Genomic DNA, 22,112 nt, shown 5'->3' with positions numbered 1-22,112 from the left:
AAGATTATGAAGGAATTTTGATAGATGGGCAGATAGTCTCAATGGCAGGAGAGTTGGCAACCAAAGACAACTGGAAAATGAGGCGGGGAGGAGGTATAGGAGGTTTGTAGCGTGGGGAATTATTGATCAAGTATGCACTCCGTAAAAGGGTAATAGAAATAGATTCAATAATCATTTTCAATAAAGAATTGATGAACTGTACTAGTAAAGGAGAAAAAGGTAATGTTTACTTGATGGGGAACAGGATGGAAGTGTCAGCAGAGAGAAGGTGGCTGAAAAGCCTGAAATCATGGAGAAATGGTAAGAATCTATTGATATGCAAATCTGATCTGGAATCTGGTTCCACTTGGAATTATTTCCAAGATTAAAATGCATTGCATATAACTGTCTCCGTACTGAGGTCAGACCTACCTAGTTTTGAGTCCAGGTATAGATTTAGATTAAGTTATCTGTAGTAGTTAAACTCTACGTAATGCATTCCATGTATTGTTAACCACAGACATTTGCTGATGTTTTTTTCTGTATCTTCATGTACAAAGTCAAAAGAGATAAATGTTTAGCAGGCCTGTTATTGCGAGAGCATTACAGAACAAACTTGTACATATTGCAACATTCACAACCTGAGGATGTACCAAATTGTTGTACAAGTTAAATGCTTTTTGAAGTCATTTGTAACTTAACAATGACAAGAACTGATTATTCACCAACTGCAGTGTCGTAATGACCACATTAGTCAAATTAGCTGAGGGGGTAAATATTAGTTAGAGATCTGCTGTTTGAAATATCATGTGATTCCCCCCCCCCCCCCCCCATTTCACTTTAGAGGGCTTAAACATCTCATCGAAGGATGGTGCACCCTCACTGGAGTTTAGGCTGATGTGTTGCACAAGTCCCTTGAGGGCAGATTGAATCTACACCTCCTGAATGTGACACAGTTAATACCAACTAAGACAGGGTTTACATTGTATTCCAAAAATGCTTCCTTGTGTTGCCTCTTTATAAATACTAATCGACCTGTGCTAATTACTGTTCTCCTGTGTTATCACACATCCCGCCTCCCTGCAGGATGCCAATTAAGCGAGGAAAATTTTTCAATGAAGTGCTCGAAGCATAAGGTAAGGAAGAAACGTGTGTGGGGACCGTCTTGCTTCGAAATCGGCATAATTTCCTTTCAGCCTTTCCTTCAAAGTGAAGATTAAAACATAAACATAAAGTGGTGATGTGGTACCAAGCTGCAGGAGTGAAACAGCTGCAACTTCAAAATTACCTTTCTATATTTCAATATTGCCAATTAATTTATTAAATAAAGCTTTCAAGCAGAGGTTCTTTTCACCGAGACCTCTTAAATATAAAAATGTTGAAATATCGTGGTACAAGATCAACGCAGATAAAAGTGAAGCGAAGCCAATGAATAATGCGGATTATACAGAGTTTTTAAAAAAAATCACCATTTAAATGGCAAACACAAGCAATCCGATACCTAGGTATTAAACTAGATAATAATCTAGGCCATCTATACAAATTAAATTATCAGCGGTTAATGAAGAAATCACAGGATGACTTAGAACATTGGAAAGAATTGCCACTAACGTTGATAGGGAGGGTAAACTGCATTAAAATGAATGTCTTCCCAAGGATACAATACCTATTTCAATCGTTACCAATTCCCTTAACAGAGAAATTCTTCAATGAACTAAAGATAATAATAAGGAAATTCTTATAGAAAGGGGGGGGAAACTGAGGATAGCGCTAGATAAATTAATAGAGTGGTACAAACAAGGGGGCTTACAGCTACCAAACTTTAAAAATTATTATAGAGCAGCACAATTAAGGTATTTATCAGATTTTTATCAGACAAGGGAAAAACCAGATTGGACTAAGATAGAGCTAGATAAAATAGGGGAGAAGGTACCGGAACATATACTTTATAAGTGGGATGAAAAAGTGGTGCAATATAGAAGTTCACCAGTACTGCACCATTTACTCAATATATGGAAGAAGATTCACTGAGAAAGGAAAAAAACAAATTACCAACTAACAAAATTATTATTGACGCAAAATCAACTAATCCCGATTAAAAGAATAGAAAATTGTTTTTTGGGAAATAATTTATTATCATTTGAACAAATGAAGTACAAATATGGAATAACTTACGGTCCAATGTTTGCATACCACCAACTGAAAAACTACTTAAAGGACAAATTGGGAAACAGACTGCGACTACCAGAAGGAAGCAGCTTTGAATATGTGATTACAGACACAATGATAATAAAAAGATTTATAACCAACATGTACATCAAGCTGCAAGAGAAGGAAAATGATGAAATAAGCTATAAACCCAAACAAAAGTGGGGAAAAAGATTTAAGCAAAGATAAAAAATGAAATATGGGAAAAGTTTTGCTCTGGAACTATGAGAAATACAATAAACACGAGGTTACGCATGATACAATATAATTGGTTACACAGGCTATACACCACACCCCAAAAGTTAAATAAATGGGACCCAACAGTATCAGACAGATGTTTTCACTGTAAGAAGGAAACGGGAACAACAGTACATGCAATTTGGGCATGTGAGAAAGTGGAAAAGTTTTGGGAAGCTCTAAATCAGGTATTAAATAAAATCACAAAAAGCAACATACCAAAAAATCCAGAGACCTTTCTTCTAAGTAATATAAGAAGTAAAGAATTAGGCCTCAAACTGGATGAAGTGCAAAAAAGATTTATTATGATAGCCTTAGCTGTAGCAAAAAAATGTATAATGTCAACTTGGAAATCAGAGGAGAGCCTGAGAGTACCAATGGTAGATAGAAATGAATAAATGTATTCCATTGGAAAAAATAACATATAATTTAAAAAATAAAGTCACATTATTTGAACAAATTTGGGAACCGTACATGGAACACAACAGAGAGGGCCTACCGTGGACCTCCACCCCATAAAATGATAAGAAGACAAAACAACTTGATCCAGGGTGTAAAAGTAGATGACACAATTTTCTTGTTTGTTTTTATTGTGTGATGACATTGTTTAATGGTTTTATTGTTTTGTATAAGTTGAAAGTTAAATGGGTTGGGGGTGGGGGGGGAAATGGGAGAAAATGCCACTCTGTATATTTAAGAGGGAAATGTTTGTATGTATTTTGATTGATATGGTTCACAGTGTGAAAATTTAAAAAAATATAGATATTATATATATATATATATATATATATATATAAAAATGTTGCTCCCTCTCTCCCAATGGTTCAATGTGGCAATGAGACAAACATGAATACTATTAAACTCCAGTAATCACATTAAAATTTGTCCCTTCAATGAGCTTCAGAAGTTTCATATTGAAATATAACAATTGTTGGAAGGGAGGCAATTTCTGCAAAAGGAAGGAATGATAAATAGCAATCAATGATCAGATGTTAATGTAAGATCAAGCATCAGCTAAAACACAGAACTCCCCTGAAAATTTTCCAGTAAAAAATGGGATCAATTCAGTTTGATGGTTCCATTTTTTCATATTATTTGGATTTCAAACCACAGTCTATCCTTTAAATACATGCTCGTATATATTTTTATATAAATTGTAACTGTGGCAGGATGGTTAGCGTAACACTGTTACGGCGCCAGTGACCAGGGTTCGAATCTGGCGTTGTGGGTTTACGTTCTCCCCGTGTCAGTGTGGGTTTTCCATGGCCACTCTGGTTTCCTCCCACCATTCAAAACGTACAGAGGTCGTAGGTCAATTGGGCGGCAAGGGATCGTGGGCTGAAAGGGCCAGTTATTGTGCTGTATGTCTAAATTTAATTTAAATTAAAAAAAAACTAATTTCGTATTCCTTTCTCCTTTCAGAACATATCATCTAAAATACTATAACAGCAGGAAAGCTCCACTGTGCCAAGTGACGTTATCCCATAAGTAGGTCTTTAACAGACCGCAACCTGAGAACAGTAAATGAATGTATTGTGAAACAGCAGTTAACAGGATGGAAGGATTAAATTTCCAAAAGCAACATCAACATCTAAATGCCAAGAGGACGCCAATAGATTGACAGCCTCAGTCAATGTACATTCTCCTCCATTGAATCCTTGCTGTATTTTTCTCCAGGGGTGGTGGGAGGGGAGTTGTTGAGGAAGGGCAGCAGTGGGTATATAAATAAAAGGTTTTGAGTTTCTCTGAACAGCTGGTTGCCTGTGTCAACACCTAATTGAAGAAACTCCAAATCATCAGTTGTCTTAATGTTGCTGTGCCGATAATCTTATAAAGTGGGATCCAGGCAATCTTGCAAGGGAATGTGAGAGGAGTGCGGAACACACTTACCTGCAGTAATTAAATAATTTTTTTAAAAAAAGCTTTGTGGATGAGCATAATCTAATTTGTTAAAGTGGTAATGAAATACATTTTGAAACAAGGTGATCTCCTTGCAATGTTTTTTTTAGTGGATCAGATCACTGGTTAAACAGTGAAAGGATGATTCTCGTGGGCCTTCTAAGAGAAGTATGATGGGAAATTCACTGTATGATTCACATGGTGCAAGTATTCCCTTTATCACACTTGACAGTGTTTATTGATTTTTAAAATTATTTTTTTTAAAGTTTTTTTTTAAAAAGGGGAAAGGAGGCCAATACATTGTTATGGAGACATTCCCAATATGTCAACTTTGGAACCAGGAGGAACTATTCCTTCCTAAAATTGTTCATGCATCCAAGTGTGAAGATAATCATTGAAAATTAATGGCACCAGATATGTTTGGACAGTTTGATACCTAATGGGAACTGATCCATGACTCTTAAGCTTTCTTTCAATGTGTAATGTATTGTACATGTAATGCAATGCCAATTTTTAGGAATAAAAAAGCTGCAGGAAGCAATCTGGCCCATTGCAATAATTGAATGGGTCTTTGTAATTAAAATTTTGAACTTCGTGGAATTTATGGACTAAAGAGTGTAGAACAGAAACTATTTTTCGTGTAAGGTCTGGAATTTTTTCTTCCTACGTGCAGTTACTCAGGGCATTTAGATTTAAAAAATTGATTTTTGATAAGCAATTAGGAAACATGGGTAAATAAGTGGTGTTGGCTATGAATCTGGTTCAGTGGTGGTCAGTTATGGACAGGGCTGAATAGTCAGGCTGTTAAGACCACAATCAAGTACCCATCTATTCTAGACTCACTTGCTAGCATTTGGTCTGTGGCCATGGTCTTTCAACTGCTTGCCCAAATATTTTTTAAATGTTGAGTACCTGAGTGTTCTTGAAATCCAGATTTATTTTTTCTGGTGACTCCACGAGGAACAAATACATGCTGTTGGTGAGGATAGGATTGGACTGGCCTATGTTGTCTAAATTGGCACGACACCATCGGGATCTTGACCTGAAACATCATCAGTGCCTTTCCTCAGCAGAGTCCTTGGCTCCACCATCTTGCACTGTGCAATCAGTGCCTTATGTGTCATAGCTAAGATTCTGGTGCACCCTTAGCACAATATCAAGGGGTGAAATAGGGAGAAAAGGCTCCATGTGTCAGCTGGAATGGAGCAGAAATTGCCTTGTTTATGGTGAACAGTTACTGCTGACTGTGAAATGTGAAAATGGTAACTGGGGGAAAAATATATATTTAGATATATACCCTCCAATGCTCTTTTTTTTTTTAAATACTTTTTCTTTTCAAAATTTTAATAGAAAAAACCTTGATACGTGATTTCTAACTGATTACATAATTCAATTCACTGTCTTCCTCTTTGGCTTGGCTTCGCGGACGAAGATTTATGGAGGGGGTAAAAGTCCACGTCAGCTGCAGGCTCGTTTGTGGCTGACAAGTCCGATGCGGGACAGGCAGACACGGTTGCAGCGGCTGCAGGGGAAAAATGGTTGGTTGGGGTTGGGTGTTGGGTTTTTCCTCCTTTGCCTTTTGTCAGTGAGGTGGGCTCTGCGGTCTTCTTCAAAGGAGGTTGCTGCCCGCCAAACTGTGAGGCGCCAAGATGCACGGTTTGAGGCGATATCAGCCCACTGGCGGTGGTCAATGTGGCAGGCACCAAGAGATTTCTTTAGGCAGTCCTTGTACCTTTTCTTTGGTGCACCTCTGTCACGGTGGCCAATGGAGAGCTCGCCATATAACACGATCTTGGGGAGGCGATGGTCCTCCATTCTGGAGACGTGACCCACCCAGCGCAGCTGGATCTTCAGCAGTGTGGACTCGATGCTGTCGACCTCTGCCATCTCGAGTACTTCGACGTTAGGGATGAAAGCGCTCCAATGGATGTTGAGGATGGAGCGGAGACAACGCTGGTGGAAGCGTTCTAGGAGCCGTAGGTGATGCCGGTAGAGGACCCATGATTCGGAGCTGAACAGGAGTGTGGGTATGACAACGGCTCTGTATACGCTTATCTTTGTGAGGTTTTTCCGTTGGTTGTTTTTCCAGACACTTTTGTGTAGTCTTCCAAAGGCGCTATTTGCCTTGGCGAGTCTGTTGTCTATCTCATTGTCGATCCTTGCATCTGATGATATGGTGCAGCCGAGATAGGTAATGGTTGACCGTTTTGAGTTTTGTGTGCCCGATGGAGATGTGGGGGGGCTGGTAGTCATGGTGGGGAGCTGGCTGATGGAGGACCTCAGTTTTCTTCAGGCTGACTTCCAGGCCAAACACTTTGGCAGTTTCCGCAAAGCAGGACGTCAAGCGCTGAAGAGCTGGCTCTGAATGGGCAATTCAATTCACTGTAGATACATAACAAATACAAGTTGTTATACAGAATAGAAGCCATAATTATCAGGCAACATACCTTGGTCAAAATCTCAGATTCTGCTGTTCAACAGGAAATAAGGTAGAATTAAGAATCCTATATAGGGATGATAAATCTCCATCCTATTCTATAATGTGACCATTAGTAATTGTCTACTATAGCCTGGTTTCCTCTAGAAATAAAATAAAAAAGACCCCCCCCCCACCCCAATGAAACAAGGTTAACCTGCACATAGTAAGTAGATAGGAATTAAATCACGGATCTCAGACATGGAATCCTCAGAGCATTCACACAGCGAAATATTCAAGTTATGATGGTAATCCACGAATGGTCCCCACATCTTGTCCAATTCAACCTTGACATCTTTAATGCTGTATCTAATTTTCTCCAAACTTAAGATATGATATCATCCAACCATTGCATACGAGTCGGTGAAGAATTATCTTTCAATTTCATCAGTATTGGTCATCTGATATAGTTTGATTTTAAAGCAAATAAAACATACCAAGTACAAAAATCAATTGTGGGGTGTTAACTGCAAGTAACAGATTCAATCTTAAAAAAAGATGATGTAATCATAAGACATATCCACAATTTATAAACATATTCATAATTTTATCCCAATTAAAGAGAAATCCAAACCTTACCCCACTTTAACCACGTTGTACAATAAGCATATTTAATATTAAAATTAAAACAGAAAAATCAAAGGTCAAATATTAAATTAAAAACTAAGAAATGACACGTAAATGTTCCTCCCCAGCATTTGAAATCTTTTACCCAAATTATCAATTGAATACAAATGTTTTCCATGTTCAAACATGACAGTGTCTCTCAGCCTTGGAGCAGGAGTCGGGGAGGGGGGGGGGGGGCGGGGGCAGGATGCTTCCATCTAAGTAATATCGCTCACCAAGCCAAAAGGGAAACAAAGGATGAAGTTTGACATTTAATTGAAGTCAAAAGAACATTATCCCGTCCCATGGTTCCAAAAAGAGCAATCAAAGGATTCGGCTCTAAATTTACTTCAAGAATTAAAGATAAAGTCTGGAAGGCATCTCTGGTATTTTTCCAGACTCAAGCAAGTCCAGAACATATGAATTAAAGAAGCCTCCTCTCTTGCATCTATCACGGCAAGAAATTCTCTCTGAATAAAATCAAGATAATTTGGCTTTGGACGTGTGCCTTATGTACAACTTTAAATTATAGTAAACAATAATGAGCACATAATGAATTATTGACCAACTTAAAAATTAAAATCCAAAATTTCATCTGATGTTGGAAGGTTTAAATCCTGTTCCCAGGCATTTTTAATTTTAAATAATGGGGCCTGTCTTTAAACATTGTAACTTATTATTAATAGATATTAAATCTTAGCGAGAAGACTGCAAACCCAAACAACTCATCCAGGAGCTCCAGATAAATCAGAAATCTGAGATTAAAGAAAGTGCCTAATTTGCAAATATCTAAAGAAATAAGTATCGCAAAGTTAAAATTTTCAGTGAGTTGTTTGAATGATACAAAGCTGTTGTCAATAAAAAGATCTTAAAAACATTGGATACCCACTCTGTGCCATTCCTGAAAGACAATGTTTAGAAGGTCGGGAAAAAAAAATGATTAAATAAAATAGGACCTGAAAGATAAAAATTGTAGAATCCAAAATGTTTTCTACACTGCACCCATATTCTCACAGAATGTTTAACAATAGGATTATCAATCAACTTAGTTAAACAAAGTGGAAGTTAAGATTTAAAAAGTGCTAAACTGGAAATATTATTAGAAGAATTCAATTCCATTCCCACCCATAACGGACTCTCATCAAGATTATAAAAATGTGACCAAAACGTGAGGCAATGTAATTAAAGCAAGTCAATCAAAAAATGATTTAGTTAAAAATTGGGATTGATTGAAAAATACATAAAAGTTTGGGTAAAATATTCATTTTAATGGAATTAATACGACCAAATAAAGATATCGACAAAGGCGACCATTGCATTAGATGACAATTTCACTTGCTTTAACAAACAAATTTTCCTTAAAAAGATGTTTATGATTGTAATACCAAGGTAAATGAATTGATTTCTAACAATCTTAAAAAGAGAACGAGCATACGGTAATGAATGAGAAAAAGTTCACTTTTATGTAAATTTAATCTATAACCTGAAAACTGACTACATTGTGAAAGTAATGACTGAAATCAGAGTGAGATATCAGGGCTTGAAATGAAAAGTATAAGATCATCTGTGTAAAGAGAAACTTTATGTTCAATTCCATTTCTCCATATTCCTGAAATATCTTTACACTCTCGAAATGCAATCGCTAGCGGCTCAATAATCAAATCAAAAAGTAATGGACTTAACGGGCATCCTTGACGAGTGTGAAGCAGTTGAACATGATACAATAATTTAATCCATGTAACGAAAGGACCAAAATTAAAAATGTTAAAGACAATGAACAAATACAACCATTCTACCCCATCAAACGTTTTTCCTGCATCCAGTGAATGAACTTATTGAGAAGCCTCACCAGAGGGAAAATAAAGAATATTCCAAAAGCTACACATATTAAAATATGAATATCAATTAATAAAACCCATCTGATATTCAGAAATAATGATAAAATATTCCATCCTATTGGCCAAAATCTTAGCTAGACTTTTAACATTGACAGTCAATGAAGAAATTGGCCTACAGGTGAAGCATTTGGTTGTATCTTTACCTTTTTTCACTACAAGAAATATACAGGCTTCATTAAGTGATTCTGGAAGCTGACCCTGCTTGAACAAATCAGATAACATTGCACCTAAGTGAGGGATGAACAAATGAGAAGATGACTTGGGAAAACTCCATTGGAAATCCACTGGGTCCCAGAGACTTACCAGATAGTATTGAAGAAATAGCAGCAACTAATTCCTTCTGTGATATAGGATCATCTAATCTCATTTGATTATCCAAGGAGATCATGGGAATATTTAACCGATCAAAGAAATTCAGTTTCTTAAATTTATATCCATATGAATAACTCCTCTCACTGTTTTGGAAAGCTGGATTGCATTTCTCCTTCATTTATCTCTCTTGCAAGATTAGGGTTACCTTTCCACTGCTGAATGAAAAAACCCTTCAATTTGTTGCCTACCATTTGATGCCTTTGCACACCTCTGAATCTTTCTGTGCAGTGAAGAATTAATGTACAAAGAACCATAATATTTCAAGAATAACTAACAAGGATTATCGTTTAATCCTATTAAACAATTTGGAGTATTGTTTAGTGATTTGGTGTTCCCTTAAAAAGCAAAGGGGGATTTATCTACCTCTATTCACTGTAAGGCAGCAAGCCCCTCCTCCTCCTTAATCTCCATCTGTTTCATGACATTTCTGCTTGTTTCCCTTCCTTCCTTATGCACTCTGCCAGTTTCCTGAGTAAATACTGATGCAAAAAAAACTTAAAAGATCTCCCCCATTTCATGAGTCGCCACACAGAGTTAACCACTCTCATCCTTTAGGGGACTAATTTTGTCCCTTCCTATCCTTTTACTCTTAATATACATGTGGAAACCCTTCGGATTTAATTTCACATTATCTGTCAAAGCAGCCTCATGTCTCCTTTTAGCCTTCCTGATTTCTTTCTTTATATTTTCTTACATTTTTTATACCCTACAAGTGCCTCATTTGTTCCTTGTTGCCTATACGTTATACACCTCTCTTCTTAACCAGATCGCCAATATCCCTTGAAGGGAGCTTTAGAGGGTGTTTTGGTTTCCTTCCACCCTCAAAAACGTACAGGGGGCAGGTTAATTTGGATGTAATTGGGCAGCATGGGTCTAAAAGCCGGAATTGCTTCTATTACACTGCAAGAATTTTTTTTAATTATGCAAGATTTAATACATGGCCATGATATTAATACAAGTTGAGTTTGTAGATTTTGTTCAACGAAGCTCTTTTTTTTCTAAATTACTATATTCAACTCCGTTGATCAATGAGCTACCAGCACAGGAAGAGGCTATTCAACTGAGTGAGTCCGAGCCTCCAATGCCATTGGCACTCGGTTTTTGGAAACAAGTGAGCACTTTTCTTAATGAGCTGACAAATAATAAATTTAAGTTTAGACAGTTTGTAATAATAACCAAGAGATGTCATTACAGTCAGAAATAGGGTCTTCTTCAAAGGATCCTCTCTGTCATAGGGGAATAACTTGATTCACCAAAGGAGGTGAAGACATTCTGAGATTGTAACCGTCTGTTTGATGCTGCCTTATCAGAATCACAGGTTAATGCTTTGTTGAAAAAAAAATGCAGATACAACTCTCCAGAATTCCCTCAGTACAATTGCTCTTTCAAACCCTTTGTGGCACAGACCCAGCAGGCAAAGAAAAAAATGTTGTCGAAGCATCCCAACTCTCCAAGGTACTGAACAATGGAAAAAATGTGGCAAGCTCTGAAAAACTATTGCACTGGTACATGCAAACTGTTCAGTGTGAAGAAAGGCAAACTGCACTGTATTTCATTTAGGTTATTTTAATTATATAAAAGTATATTGCACAGAAAAATACAGCCTAGAATGGCTTTGTCACTGGTTCAGTATTATGGGGAAGCTAAGCTTCTAGAACAGACAAGTGCTTTTAATTCAACAAAATTGAATTTGCTGCATCCCAACTTTTTTAAAAAATTATAAATATTTTTATGTACAGATTCTTTAACCTATGAAAATATGATTTTTACTTTACCAAGTCAATATTTTAATATGAAATTAAAAGGGCAGTGGTGCCATATCAGGGGTTGAACACTATAGTTGCAGGGCTTTCAGGCAAAAAGTGGTACCATTCTTAAAAAGTTCTCCCCCTTCAACTTGTGGTGACTGTCGTGCCACTGCCCAGTTTCATGATCATCTGCTGACAGTCAAGAAGGGCCCTCTTGTCGCCAATCTTTTCCAGTGTGTGGGCAGCCTCTACCAGCATGCCGACTCGCTGGCCCGGTGAAGACAGGAAGCTTGGCGGAAGGTAGCGACACGCCAGTAGGAGAGCTTCAGCGTGTTCCCGCTGGCCAGGATGTGTCTCAGTCTCGCCTTCAAACACAAAACAAAGAAAGCAAAGAACTAATGGTCAGAGGGAATGAAAAAAACAAGTAAATCCAAGTCTCCACTGATGAGTCATGAGTGTGGCAGAGAAACAGTGATCTCAGCTTCCATTTACACTGCAGTAACGTAAGAGGCTAAATCTACCTCAGGGCCAGGGACCAAGACATTGTTCCCACACAGGCTTCTCACAACCAATCACTGTTCGGTGTCTAAACAGCCTGCATAGTAAGCATTCAGGAGATTTTCTCATTAACAACAGCCAAATAAGCAAAGTGCAGCAAGACAATAAATTGTTCATCCTAAGGTCCAGAAACCAGTGCTGGATATACCAGCAATCCAGAGGGGCTGAAACAAGGAGTGACCATAACCAGTGATTCTCAACCTTTTTTTTCCACTCACATCCCACTTTGAGTAATCCCTAGGCCATCGGTGCTCTGTGATTAGTAAGGGATTGCTGAGTGGAAAGAAAAAAGGTTGAAAACCACTGTTTTAATTGTATCTAATTGACTCATGTGCAACTCCAAAGGAAATGGGCCAATGACAATTTTTCTCAAGCAAAATATTTTGGTAACAATTGGGTCTAGAGCAGTGATTCTCAACCTTCCCCTCCCACTCGCAAACCACCTTAAGCAATCCCTTACTAATAACAGAGCATCGATGGCCTAGGGATTACTTAAAGTGGGATGTGAGTGGTATGAAAAAGGTTGAGAACCTCTGGGTTAGAACATGATAACACAGTAGAGGCCTACCCCACAACAGTCTAATTCCTCCCTATTCCACACCCATAACCCTTTATTTTTCTTGCATCCAGGCACCATTCTCTGTCTCTTTGTGCAGAACATAGTCACAAGGCTTTTGCCTAGGGGAAAGGAATGTAAAGTTAGAGCGGACTGAATTAAGGTAAGAAAGGAGAGATTTAAAAGGGACCCATCTGCACACATAGAGGGTGGTGGGTGTATCGAACAAGCTGCCAGAGGAAGCAGTACGAGGACAACTGTAACGTTCAAAAGACCAGGATGAGGTTACAAGTACCTGGAGGTGCATGGTGAAGGTGAAAATGTGAAAACTTTGAAGTGAAAATCTTGCAATGTTTTGAGGAAACCACAAGCAGTGGAAGTTGTGTTTTTGGACTTTCAAAAGGATGCTGAACAAAATGGAATTACAGGAAAGATTTAAGCATGAGTAGAGCACTGGCATATTGGGAGGAAACGGAGCAGGAATATTCTGGTTGGTTACCGGTGTTCCATAGGGGTCAGATATCGGGCACTACTTTTTACAGGGCATGATAATTATTTTTATTGTGGAATAAAAGGCTTTGTGGCTATGTTTGCAGATGATACAGAGGTAGGTTGAGGGGCCGATAGCAATGTGGAAGCAGAAAGGCTGTACAGACTTAGATTAGCAGAACGGGCAAAGAAATGATAAATGAAAAACAAAATTGGAAAGTGTACGATCATGTACTTTGGTAGAAGTAAAAGGACAGACCATTATTGGGATGGGGGGAAAAATATCAAAATTCAGAGGTGCCAAGGGACTGGGGAGTGCTCGTGCAGGATAGCCTAAATGTTAACCTGCAGGTTGAGTCGGTGGTGAAAAAGGTGAATGCGATGTTCACATTCATATCTAGAGGAATAGGATACAAGAGTAGGGATGTGATGTTGAGGTTTTAGAAGGCACTGAGAGTACGGGGTACAGTTTCGGGTTCCTTATTTAAGAAAAGATGTTCTGGCATTGGAGACGATACAGATAATGATTCCTGGAGTAATGTTGACCGCTCTTGAGCTGTACTCCTTGAAATTCAGAAGAATGAGGAGGTACCTCATAGGAGCATTTCAAATATTGGAAGACCTAGACAGAATAGACGTGGTAAAGTTGTTTCCCATGGTAGGGAGTCTAGGACAAGAGGGAACAACCTCAGGATAGAAGGGCACCCATTCAAAACAGAGATACATCAGAATCTCTTTCGCCAGAGAGTGGTGAATCTCTGAAATTTAATACTATGGGCAGTTGTGGAGGCCAAATCGTTAGGTCTATTTAAAGCAAAGATTGATAGGTATCTGAATACTCAGAAAATCAAAGGTTATGGGGAGAAGACAGGGGAGTGGGAGAATGGATCAGTTCATGATGGAATGGTAGAGCAGACCTGATGGGGAAATGGTCTACTTTTGCTCCTCTATTGTATGGTATTATGGATAGGAAAGGTTAAGTGGATATGGGGCAATGGCAGGCAAATGGGACTCATTCTGTGCTGTAAGCTATTTGGTCTCAAACAAAAATATCATGCCTACATCCAAAATATCTTAGTAGCCAGTAATAAGAAAATGCTCAGAACTCAGTTTGCTTATTAAAAAGGGTTTAAACCAAGATTGAAAGCAGAAAGACTGAATAACTATTTCAAAATGTCTGTTTTCTAAACATAGCCACTGACCATCTTTGGGCATTGGGTTAGTAACCCGCTTCCTGAGACTGCGGTCCAAGAGCTGGTGAGTACGGGTTGGACTGGCTCCTGCCATTAACCTGGCTGTTGCTTCATGCAGGAACACCTGAAAAATAAAACAAGACATTATATGAATTTTATCAGTGAGCCCCCCTATTTCATTCCCCACCATGCTTTCTCTTCCATTCACTGTCATTGTGTTGAGGTTAAAACTTGCTTCACCATTTCGGATTTCCACACTTCATATCTCTCCGTCACTAGAAAATTCAACTGTGAAGTTTTTTTGCTTTTTACCTGGGTGAATGTTGCAGTGAAAATGTTCCTTCCTCACCTGAAACTAATATCTGATATCTGTTCTATTCAGCAAAAGAAAGCAAGCCTTGTGATAAGTAAAGTTCCTCCTGGTATCTTGGGACAATATTTATCCCTCAATTAACACCAGGGTGCCAGATTTCTTTGATCTGTTGTGTCCATTTTGTCTGCCACATTACAAAACCACTTTATTGGCTGCAAAGTACTTTGGATCAGATGTTGTGAAAGCCTGTTTTCAGTCTGGGATTGCACACCAGGGTCTGCACAATTATTATGCTCTCAATCTCCTTTGTGGATGCGATTTCATCCACAAGATCCAAACCAAAATGTGGTCAGGATGAGACCAAATATTCCAGACTCGAACCAAACAAGATTAAGATAAAAAGATTTTTAGAGCAGAATCTGAATTTATTGTCATGAAGAAGTCATGAAATTCTGTTTCTTTGGCTGGATCACAGTGCAAACATTCATTTTATAACCATCTTACAACATTACTATACAACAAAAAAAAGGAGTGCTCGAAAAGAAGTGTCTTTGGTTCATTGATCATTTAGGAATCTGATGGCAGCGGGGAAGAAGCTGACCTTGTGCTTCTGAGTGCTCGTCTTTAGGCTCTTGTACCTTTTCCCTGATGGTGCAGAGTGAAGAGGGCGTGGCCTGGGTGGTGTAGGTCTTTGAGGATAGAGCCTGCCCTTTTAAGACAGCACCTCATGTTGATGTCCTCGATGGAGTGAACTCCGGTGCCTGTGATGTCACAGGCTGAGTTAACAACCTTCTGGAGTTTATTCTTGTCTTGAGAGTTGGCACCTCCATACCAGGCAGTGATGCAACCAGCCAGAATGCTTTCCATGGTACACCTATACAAGTTTACGAGAGTCTTCGGTGACATACTGAATCTCCTCAGACACCTCACAAAGTATAGCCGTGAGCCTTCTCTGTGATTGCATCAATGTGGAGGCTCCAGGACATCCTCAGATGCTGACACCCAGGAATTTGAAGTTCTTCACCCTCTCCACTACTGACCCCTCGATGAGGACTGGGTTGTGTTCCCTTGACTTCCTCCTGAAGTCCACAATCATCACCTTAGTTTTGCCAATGTTGACTGCAAGGTTGCTGTGGTTACACCATTCAATGAGCTGATCTGTCTCCCTCCCATACACTTCCTCATTGTCATTTGTGATTCTGTCAACAACTGTGGTTTCATCGGCAAATGTAGATAGCATTGGAATTGTGCCTGGCCACAGAGTCATGGGTAGAGCCGTGGACTAAGCATGGATCCCTGGGATGCACCGGTGTTGATGATCAGTGAGGAGATGACATTGTTTCTAATTCGTACTGATTGTGGTCTTTCAATGAGAAAGTCAAAGATCCAGTTGCAGAGGAAGGAAGATACCAAAGCCTGGAGGGTGTGACACCTGGATGTCAACATAACCTGTGCACTTTCCTGTGCCAATCTTTAAATATTAATTCAAAGATCTATCAAGCTTTGTCTCAAATATTCTGTGAGTGAGCCTCTCACTCCTGGGTAGAGAATTCTATAGATTCACCACCCTCCAAGTGGGGAAAAAAGTATATCAACTGCGAAATGATAAGCCCTTATTTTGAAACTGACCCCGTCTCTTACCCAGATATAGACACCTCTTCAGAGGAAATATCAACTCTGTATGTACACTGTCAAGTTCTATAAGTATGGTTCACCTCTCATTTTCTGATTTGAGAGTGCAGGGCCAAGGTGCTTGACCTCCCTTTATAGGTCAAACCCATTCCACTTCCCCAGGAATCAATCCAAGAATCATTATTGCCCTCCTTCTATCAGCATACAGTAAAACCCATGGTATCCGGCACCTATGGGGATAAGATGTGAATTTTCCGGTTGCTTGAGATTGCATGTGGCGTGATTGGTGAGGTGTGCCAATTTTTAGATTTCTGTATCTTTTACCTATTTATTTTCTGAGATTTTCTTTTGCCAGATTTTTGAGACCAGTTCCTTGAATTTTTTTTATAATAGGGGTTTTACTCTATATCTTGCCTTACACAGTGAGATCCAGATTTTTGCAGTGGAAGACTCAGCAGGGTCCTATTTAATTGCATTAAATTGCCTTTAACTTTTCATCCAGTTCTATTGGAATTAAGGCCAATATATGCCATTTGCCTTCCTAAATGCCTATCTCCATAAAATCTCCCCTCATTCTTCTATGGTCCAAGGAATAAAGTCCCAACCTGTTTAATCATTCCTTGCAACTCAACTCCTGAAGACCTGGTAAATCTTCTCTGCACTTTTAGTCTTACTGATATCCTTCCTGTAATTTGGCAACCAGAACTGCACACAGTACTTCAAATTTAGCCTCACCAATGTCTTATACAACCTCACCACAACATCCTAACTCCTGTACTCAATATTTTGATTTATGGCCAAGATGCCAAAGCTTTCTTTATAACCCTGTCTACCTGCAACGCCTCTTTCAAGGAATTATGTATCCGTATTCCCAGATCCCTCTGCACTCCGTGCCCGACCATTTACTGTGCATGTCCTACCTTGGTTTGTCCTTCCAAAATACATCACCTCACACTTTTCTGCATTAAATTCCACCTGCTATTTTCTCTCCCTTTTTCCCAGTTTGTCCAGATCCCTCTGCAAGCTTTGAAAGCCTTCCTCGCCATCCACAACACCTCCAATCTTAGGGTCATCAGCAAACTTGCTGATCCAGTTTCCCACATCATCATCCAGGTAATTAATATAGACAACAAACAGCAATGGTCCCAGCACCGATCCCTGAGGAACACTACTAATCACAGGCCTCCAGTCTGAGAAGCAGTCATCCATGACCACTCTCTGTCTTCTCCCATTCAGCCAATTTCAAATCCAGTTTATTACCTCTCCATGGATAACTAGCGACTTAACCTTCTGAACTAACCTACCATGTGGCAATAAACATTGTGAAGGACTCCACACACCCCTCATGTAAACTGTTCTCCCATCTGTTAGGAGGTACCGAAGCTCTCAGATAGTTACATCCAGATTGGGCATCAGTTCTTTTCCCCTCAAACCATCAGGATCCTGAATTCCCAGAACATAGGTGAACAGTGTATCATGGACTTTTACTCTACATTTCTTAATATTTCAATATTTAACCTATTCTAACATATTTATTAAATATGCTCCGTGGTCCTGGAGAAACACCATCTCATCTTGACTGTGCGAGTATGGTATGAACAATAAATAAAGGTGATTTGACTTGACTTTGTCAAAGGCCTTACTGAAGTCCACGTAGACTACATCTTCATCTACTTTCTTGGTAATCTCCTCGAAAAACTCTTGATTCATTAAACAAGACCGACCACACACAAAGCCATGCTGACTATCCTTTAATCAGCCTTTAATACTTGTATGCACCCTCCAATAATTTACCTACAGTTCTACTGACGGCAGGCTCATTGACCTGTAATTTCCGGGTTTAATTTGGGAGCCTTCTTTCAAAGAATGGAACATGAACTACCCTTCAATCCTCTGGCACCTCACCTGTGGCTAAGGACCCCTTCTGCCAAGGCCCCTTCAATTTCTACAGTTGTCTCCCTCAAGATCCAAGGGAATATCACGTCAGGCCTGAGGGATTTGTCTAACTTTATTCGCTGTAAGGCAGCAAGCATCTCCTCCTCCTGAATCTCTATATGTTCCATGACCCTTCTGCTTGTTTTCCTTCCTTCCTTATGCACTCTGCCAGTTTCCGGAGTACACAGCGATGCAAATAAAACTGTTTAAGATCTCCCTCATCTCGTGAGGCTCCACACATAGATGACCACTCTGATCTTCTAGGGGACAAATTTTGTCCCTTACTCTCCTTTTACCCATAAAACCCTTCGGGTTTTACTGTCACATTATCTGCCAAAGCATCCTGATTAACCTTTCCTTGAATATGGCTTTATCAGGAAAAAAAAAATTTTTTTAATGAAAATTTAAAATGTTAATGCATCTAATTATTTGCCTAAAAATTGTTCCGAAGAGGTCAATTTTTTCTACAATGCATCTTAAGCTCACAATCTCTGGAGGCCAGCACAAATTGAAAGAAGATCCCAATCACAACTTTCTAAGTTGTTTGGCATCCAAATTTTTACTTTTAACTGTAATCACTGGAAGGAATGCAAATTTTATAGTGGTTAAACCTACAATAAACTCTTAATTTATTAAAAATTAGTATTCCCTTTAGTAAATTATTTGTTATTGCAATTTTGAAGTTAGACACTGACCACTCACAGGCCATTCAATACTTTAAAGGATCAATTTGGGCTTTGCAGTTTTTGCTGGGAATCCGGTGAGCCTGTGCCTTTACTGGTGCTCCTGCAATGACGATCTCATTGCCACATGATCCATTGAAGCAACGTGAAGAAATGGTTGCTGGCAAATGAGCCTGTTACTATCCATGTTCTGGAGAACTGTGCAGGTAAACAAAAAAGAGGGTCACACCAGTCTCCATCACAGCCAACAGGCTCTGTCAACACAGGGAGCAGGGTCTGTCAGTCTCCATCAATGGTGTGCACTTGCTGAGACAGGGCCTAAAATCCACGATACACAGGAATTAAAAGCTCGAGCCAGCCATTCAGTGCTACGAACCTGCTCTGTCATTTAACATGGCTGATCTGGACATCGACACAGCTCCACTTACTCCCCCGACCATCCAAAAATATCTATATAACTGTGTCTTAAATATATTTAAGAAGGCAACCGCTACTGTTTCCTCGAACAGAGAATTCCAGGCGACTACTTGAGATAATCAGTTCTTCCCCATCTCTGTCCTAAATCTACTCCCTTGAACCTGAAGGCCCTGTCCCCTAGTTCTACTACCCCCAGTGATTCATTCCATACCAAGCCACTCAGCAGTGAAATGCTGTCAGTGATGCGTCTCGAGAGGCAGTATTGCTGTCACATCACAGATTGACATTCTAAACCAACCTTTGCACGTGCAAACTGGGTTGGTTGGTCATGATACACCACCCCTTGAGTGTGCCAAGGGATGCAACCTAGTGGGGAGATGGGTGGGCTAGGTGATGAGAATGCGCGGACAGCATGACATGAGGAAAATAAATTGTGTGAAATTTGCTTCAGAATAGACAACGATAGATCATATAAAAATAGAACAGTAAAGCACAGGCCCTTTGACCAATGATGTCATCCTATATAAACCTACTCCCTGATCATTCGCCCTCACAATCCATAACCCTCCATTTCTCTTACATCCATCTCCAGCACTTTGCCCACCACTGACACAAGACTCACTGGTTCTCCCTATCAGCTTTATTGGACAAAGGAACTACATTTGCCATTTTCCAATCCTCCAATTCCTCTCCATCAGCACCCCAGCAACCTCTTCCCTTGCTTCTTTTAGCAATCCCAATATCACTACTGAACCAATTGTGGCTTTATTTCCCCCCCCCACCCCAAAATAATGTCGAGTTTCACCATCACCAACTCACTTACCCTACGGAGAGCAGGTCTGAAAGTCTGGGATAGCTTCCTGAGACTGCTGAGGTCTTGCTGAAAACCTCTCAGCTCGAGTGGGGATGCCTGGTGCATGCCATTCATGGGCTGACTCCCACTGAACTGTTGCTGCCATACACTGGTCCTGGTAACGAGCAAAAGATCACAGAGCAATAGCTGTACTGCCTGAAAAGACAACAGAGAACCTCAGGCATTCAGTATTCTGGTAAATGAAGCAAAACACATAGCACTAAATAATTACTTTGCAATGGTTCTTATACGACTAGCTCCTTTTACCCACAGATTTTTCTTATTAAAAACTTTACTCAAAACCTCCTTCAGTCCATTTCCATGTGGCTTTTTACTGCTTGACCCACGTCCCAAATGGTTCATGGTTGCAGCCATACTTCTCCACATATAAGCTACCCCAACATTACAATGGTGTGGTTTCCCAGAAAACGGTCTTTTTTGCCATTTCCAGAAGGCTACGTTGTGTTATCTGTGTAAACATCAAGAAATGAGTTGGAAATAAAACAATTTTGTGTTTGTTTACACTTTTTCCCAGTTAAATCAGCCACAGAGAATTTTGGGTGTGATTTGAAAGAATTAATTTCCGTTACTTGAACTGTTGCAACTCAGGGGGACTGTCGATGCTGGTTTCTAATCAAGTCAAACAGCAGGATATAAAAGGTAGAAATCCCAAAAGATTATTTTAATATACATCACAGAAACACAAATGCATACAAAAAGGTGGAAACAGATTTAGAAACAAAACAGAGATAAACCATTTCAAACAATTTTCTCGATCACAATGCAATGGTCAGCTCTGATTTGAAGGTCTGCAGTTTTTCCTCTCAATCACTGTGTAGAACTGGCGTCCGGGTCTGGCTCTGTATTACATTGCAGGTGCATTGCACTTCGAGAACACATGCAATGCAACTACAATGCACCACAGCTGCAGCCACATTCATCCAGCAGAGAGGCAAGAAAGAAAAAAAAAAATCACTGACATTTTTGACCATTACCAAGCAGATTCCATTCGCTAATGATTTCATAAAAAAGTGAAATGGTATTATTCCACAGAATACAAAGCACGTAACTACTTCTGTAAATCCAGAAGTCCTTACATCTCCAGAGGGTGTAAATTGACTACATTAAAAAAGGTCAAAGCACTTTCCATTCAGGCTTGTACGCACTGCAAAGGACACCATTGTACAACAGGGCAGCATCTAAAACAAAGCTAATTTTGTCTCTCTGTTTATGATGAGCTGCCATGGATTGGAGTTATAAGGATCAGGAAAGCCCCTGGGCTGTACTCGCATTTGTATTGCCAGCTGATTTCAGCTGTGATGGCACTGGAGCCCTTCCCCTGCGATCTCTTCTGCTTATACATACACGATGAGGGTGAGCTGTGATGCTTGGTCTATGTTTTAATAGCCTGTTGATGCTTACACCACATCTGGACTGTGCCCATTTACATGGATCAAGGCAGCTAATGAACCTGTTGAACCAAAGGTAACAATAAACCAACATTTTCAGCGAACAAACACAGCTGCACAGCGGGTGCGGGTGAAAGAAGTACCTTCTTCGAACAGCTGCCCATATTCATTAGACTTTTAAAAGGGTCTTTAGCTGCCTGGCCCCGGCCCCCTGATCCCACACAAAAATGTACTACTCTTCAAATCTTTCTTTGACCTTTCAAATCTTGGCCAAAATTTTGCCAGTGATCCGTTGAAACAGATAAGAGGGGTCAGGATTAAAGTTGGAGTGGGAGGGAGAAGGAAAGAGTAAACAAGAGGGATGGCAGGCACCTATAACTGCTAACCCAGTGTTTCTCAACCTTTTTTCTTCCACTCACCTACCACTTTAAGTAATCCTTAGGCCATCAGTGCTCTGTGATTAGTGGGATTGCTTAAGGTGGGATGCAAGTGGGAAGGGAAGGTTGAGAACCACTGCTTTAGACCCAATTGTTACTGAACTATTTCACTTGAAAAAAATTGTAATTGGCCCATTTCCTTTGGAGTTCTGAAACCGTGCACATAACAAATCAATGAGGTACGATTAAAACAGTGGTTTTCAAACCTTTTCTT

The 22,112-nt window shown here is 39.6% G+C and overlaps 2 protein-coding genes across 5 annotated transcripts in view; one reads left to right on the top strand and one right to left on the bottom strand.

The window, feature by feature from the left end:
- Positions 1-4,860, top strand: part of LOC138758832 (retinoic acid-induced protein 1) — a 71,053-nt gene extending 66,193 nt beyond the window's left edge. For both annotated transcript variants that reach the window (XM_069928262.1, XM_069928263.1), the window contains exons 4-5: positions 1,066-1,115; positions 3,847-4,860. In XM_069928262.1, coding sequence (XP_069784363.1) covers positions 1,066-1,115; positions 3,847-3,870 — 74 coding nt within the window. In that variant the 3' untranslated portion in view covers positions 3,871-4,860. The remainder of the gene's footprint in view (positions 1-1,065; positions 1,116-3,846) is intronic.
- Positions 4,861-11,225: 6,365 nt separating this feature from the next.
- The window catches only part of srebf1 (sterol regulatory element binding transcription factor 1), an 80,074-nt gene continuing 69,187 nt past the window's right edge, over positions 11,226-22,112 (bottom strand). For 2 of the 3 annotated variants that reach the window (XM_069928265.1, XM_069928266.1), the window contains exons 17-19: positions 20,023-20,208; positions 14,229-14,343; positions 11,226-11,788 (exon numbers count right to left, since the gene is read on the bottom strand). In XM_069928265.1, the coding sequence (XP_069784366.1) occupies positions 11,568-11,788; positions 14,229-14,343; positions 20,023-20,208 (522 nt within the window). In that variant the 3' untranslated portion in view covers positions 11,226-11,567. The remainder of the gene's footprint in view (positions 11,789-14,228; positions 14,344-20,022; positions 20,209-22,112) is intronic. The other variant, XM_069928267.1, reaches the window with a different exon arrangement.

This window comes from Narcine bancroftii, chromosome 3 (assembly GCF_036971445.1).
Source record: "Narcine bancroftii isolate sNarBan1 chromosome 3, sNarBan1.hap1, whole genome shotgun sequence".
Taxonomy (NCBI): Eukaryota; Metazoa; Chordata; class Chondrichthyes; order Torpediniformes; family Narcinidae; genus Narcine; species Narcine bancroftii.
The sequence above is the reverse complement of the archived record's forward strand: the minus strand, read 5'-3'. Positions and strand labels throughout refer to the sequence as shown.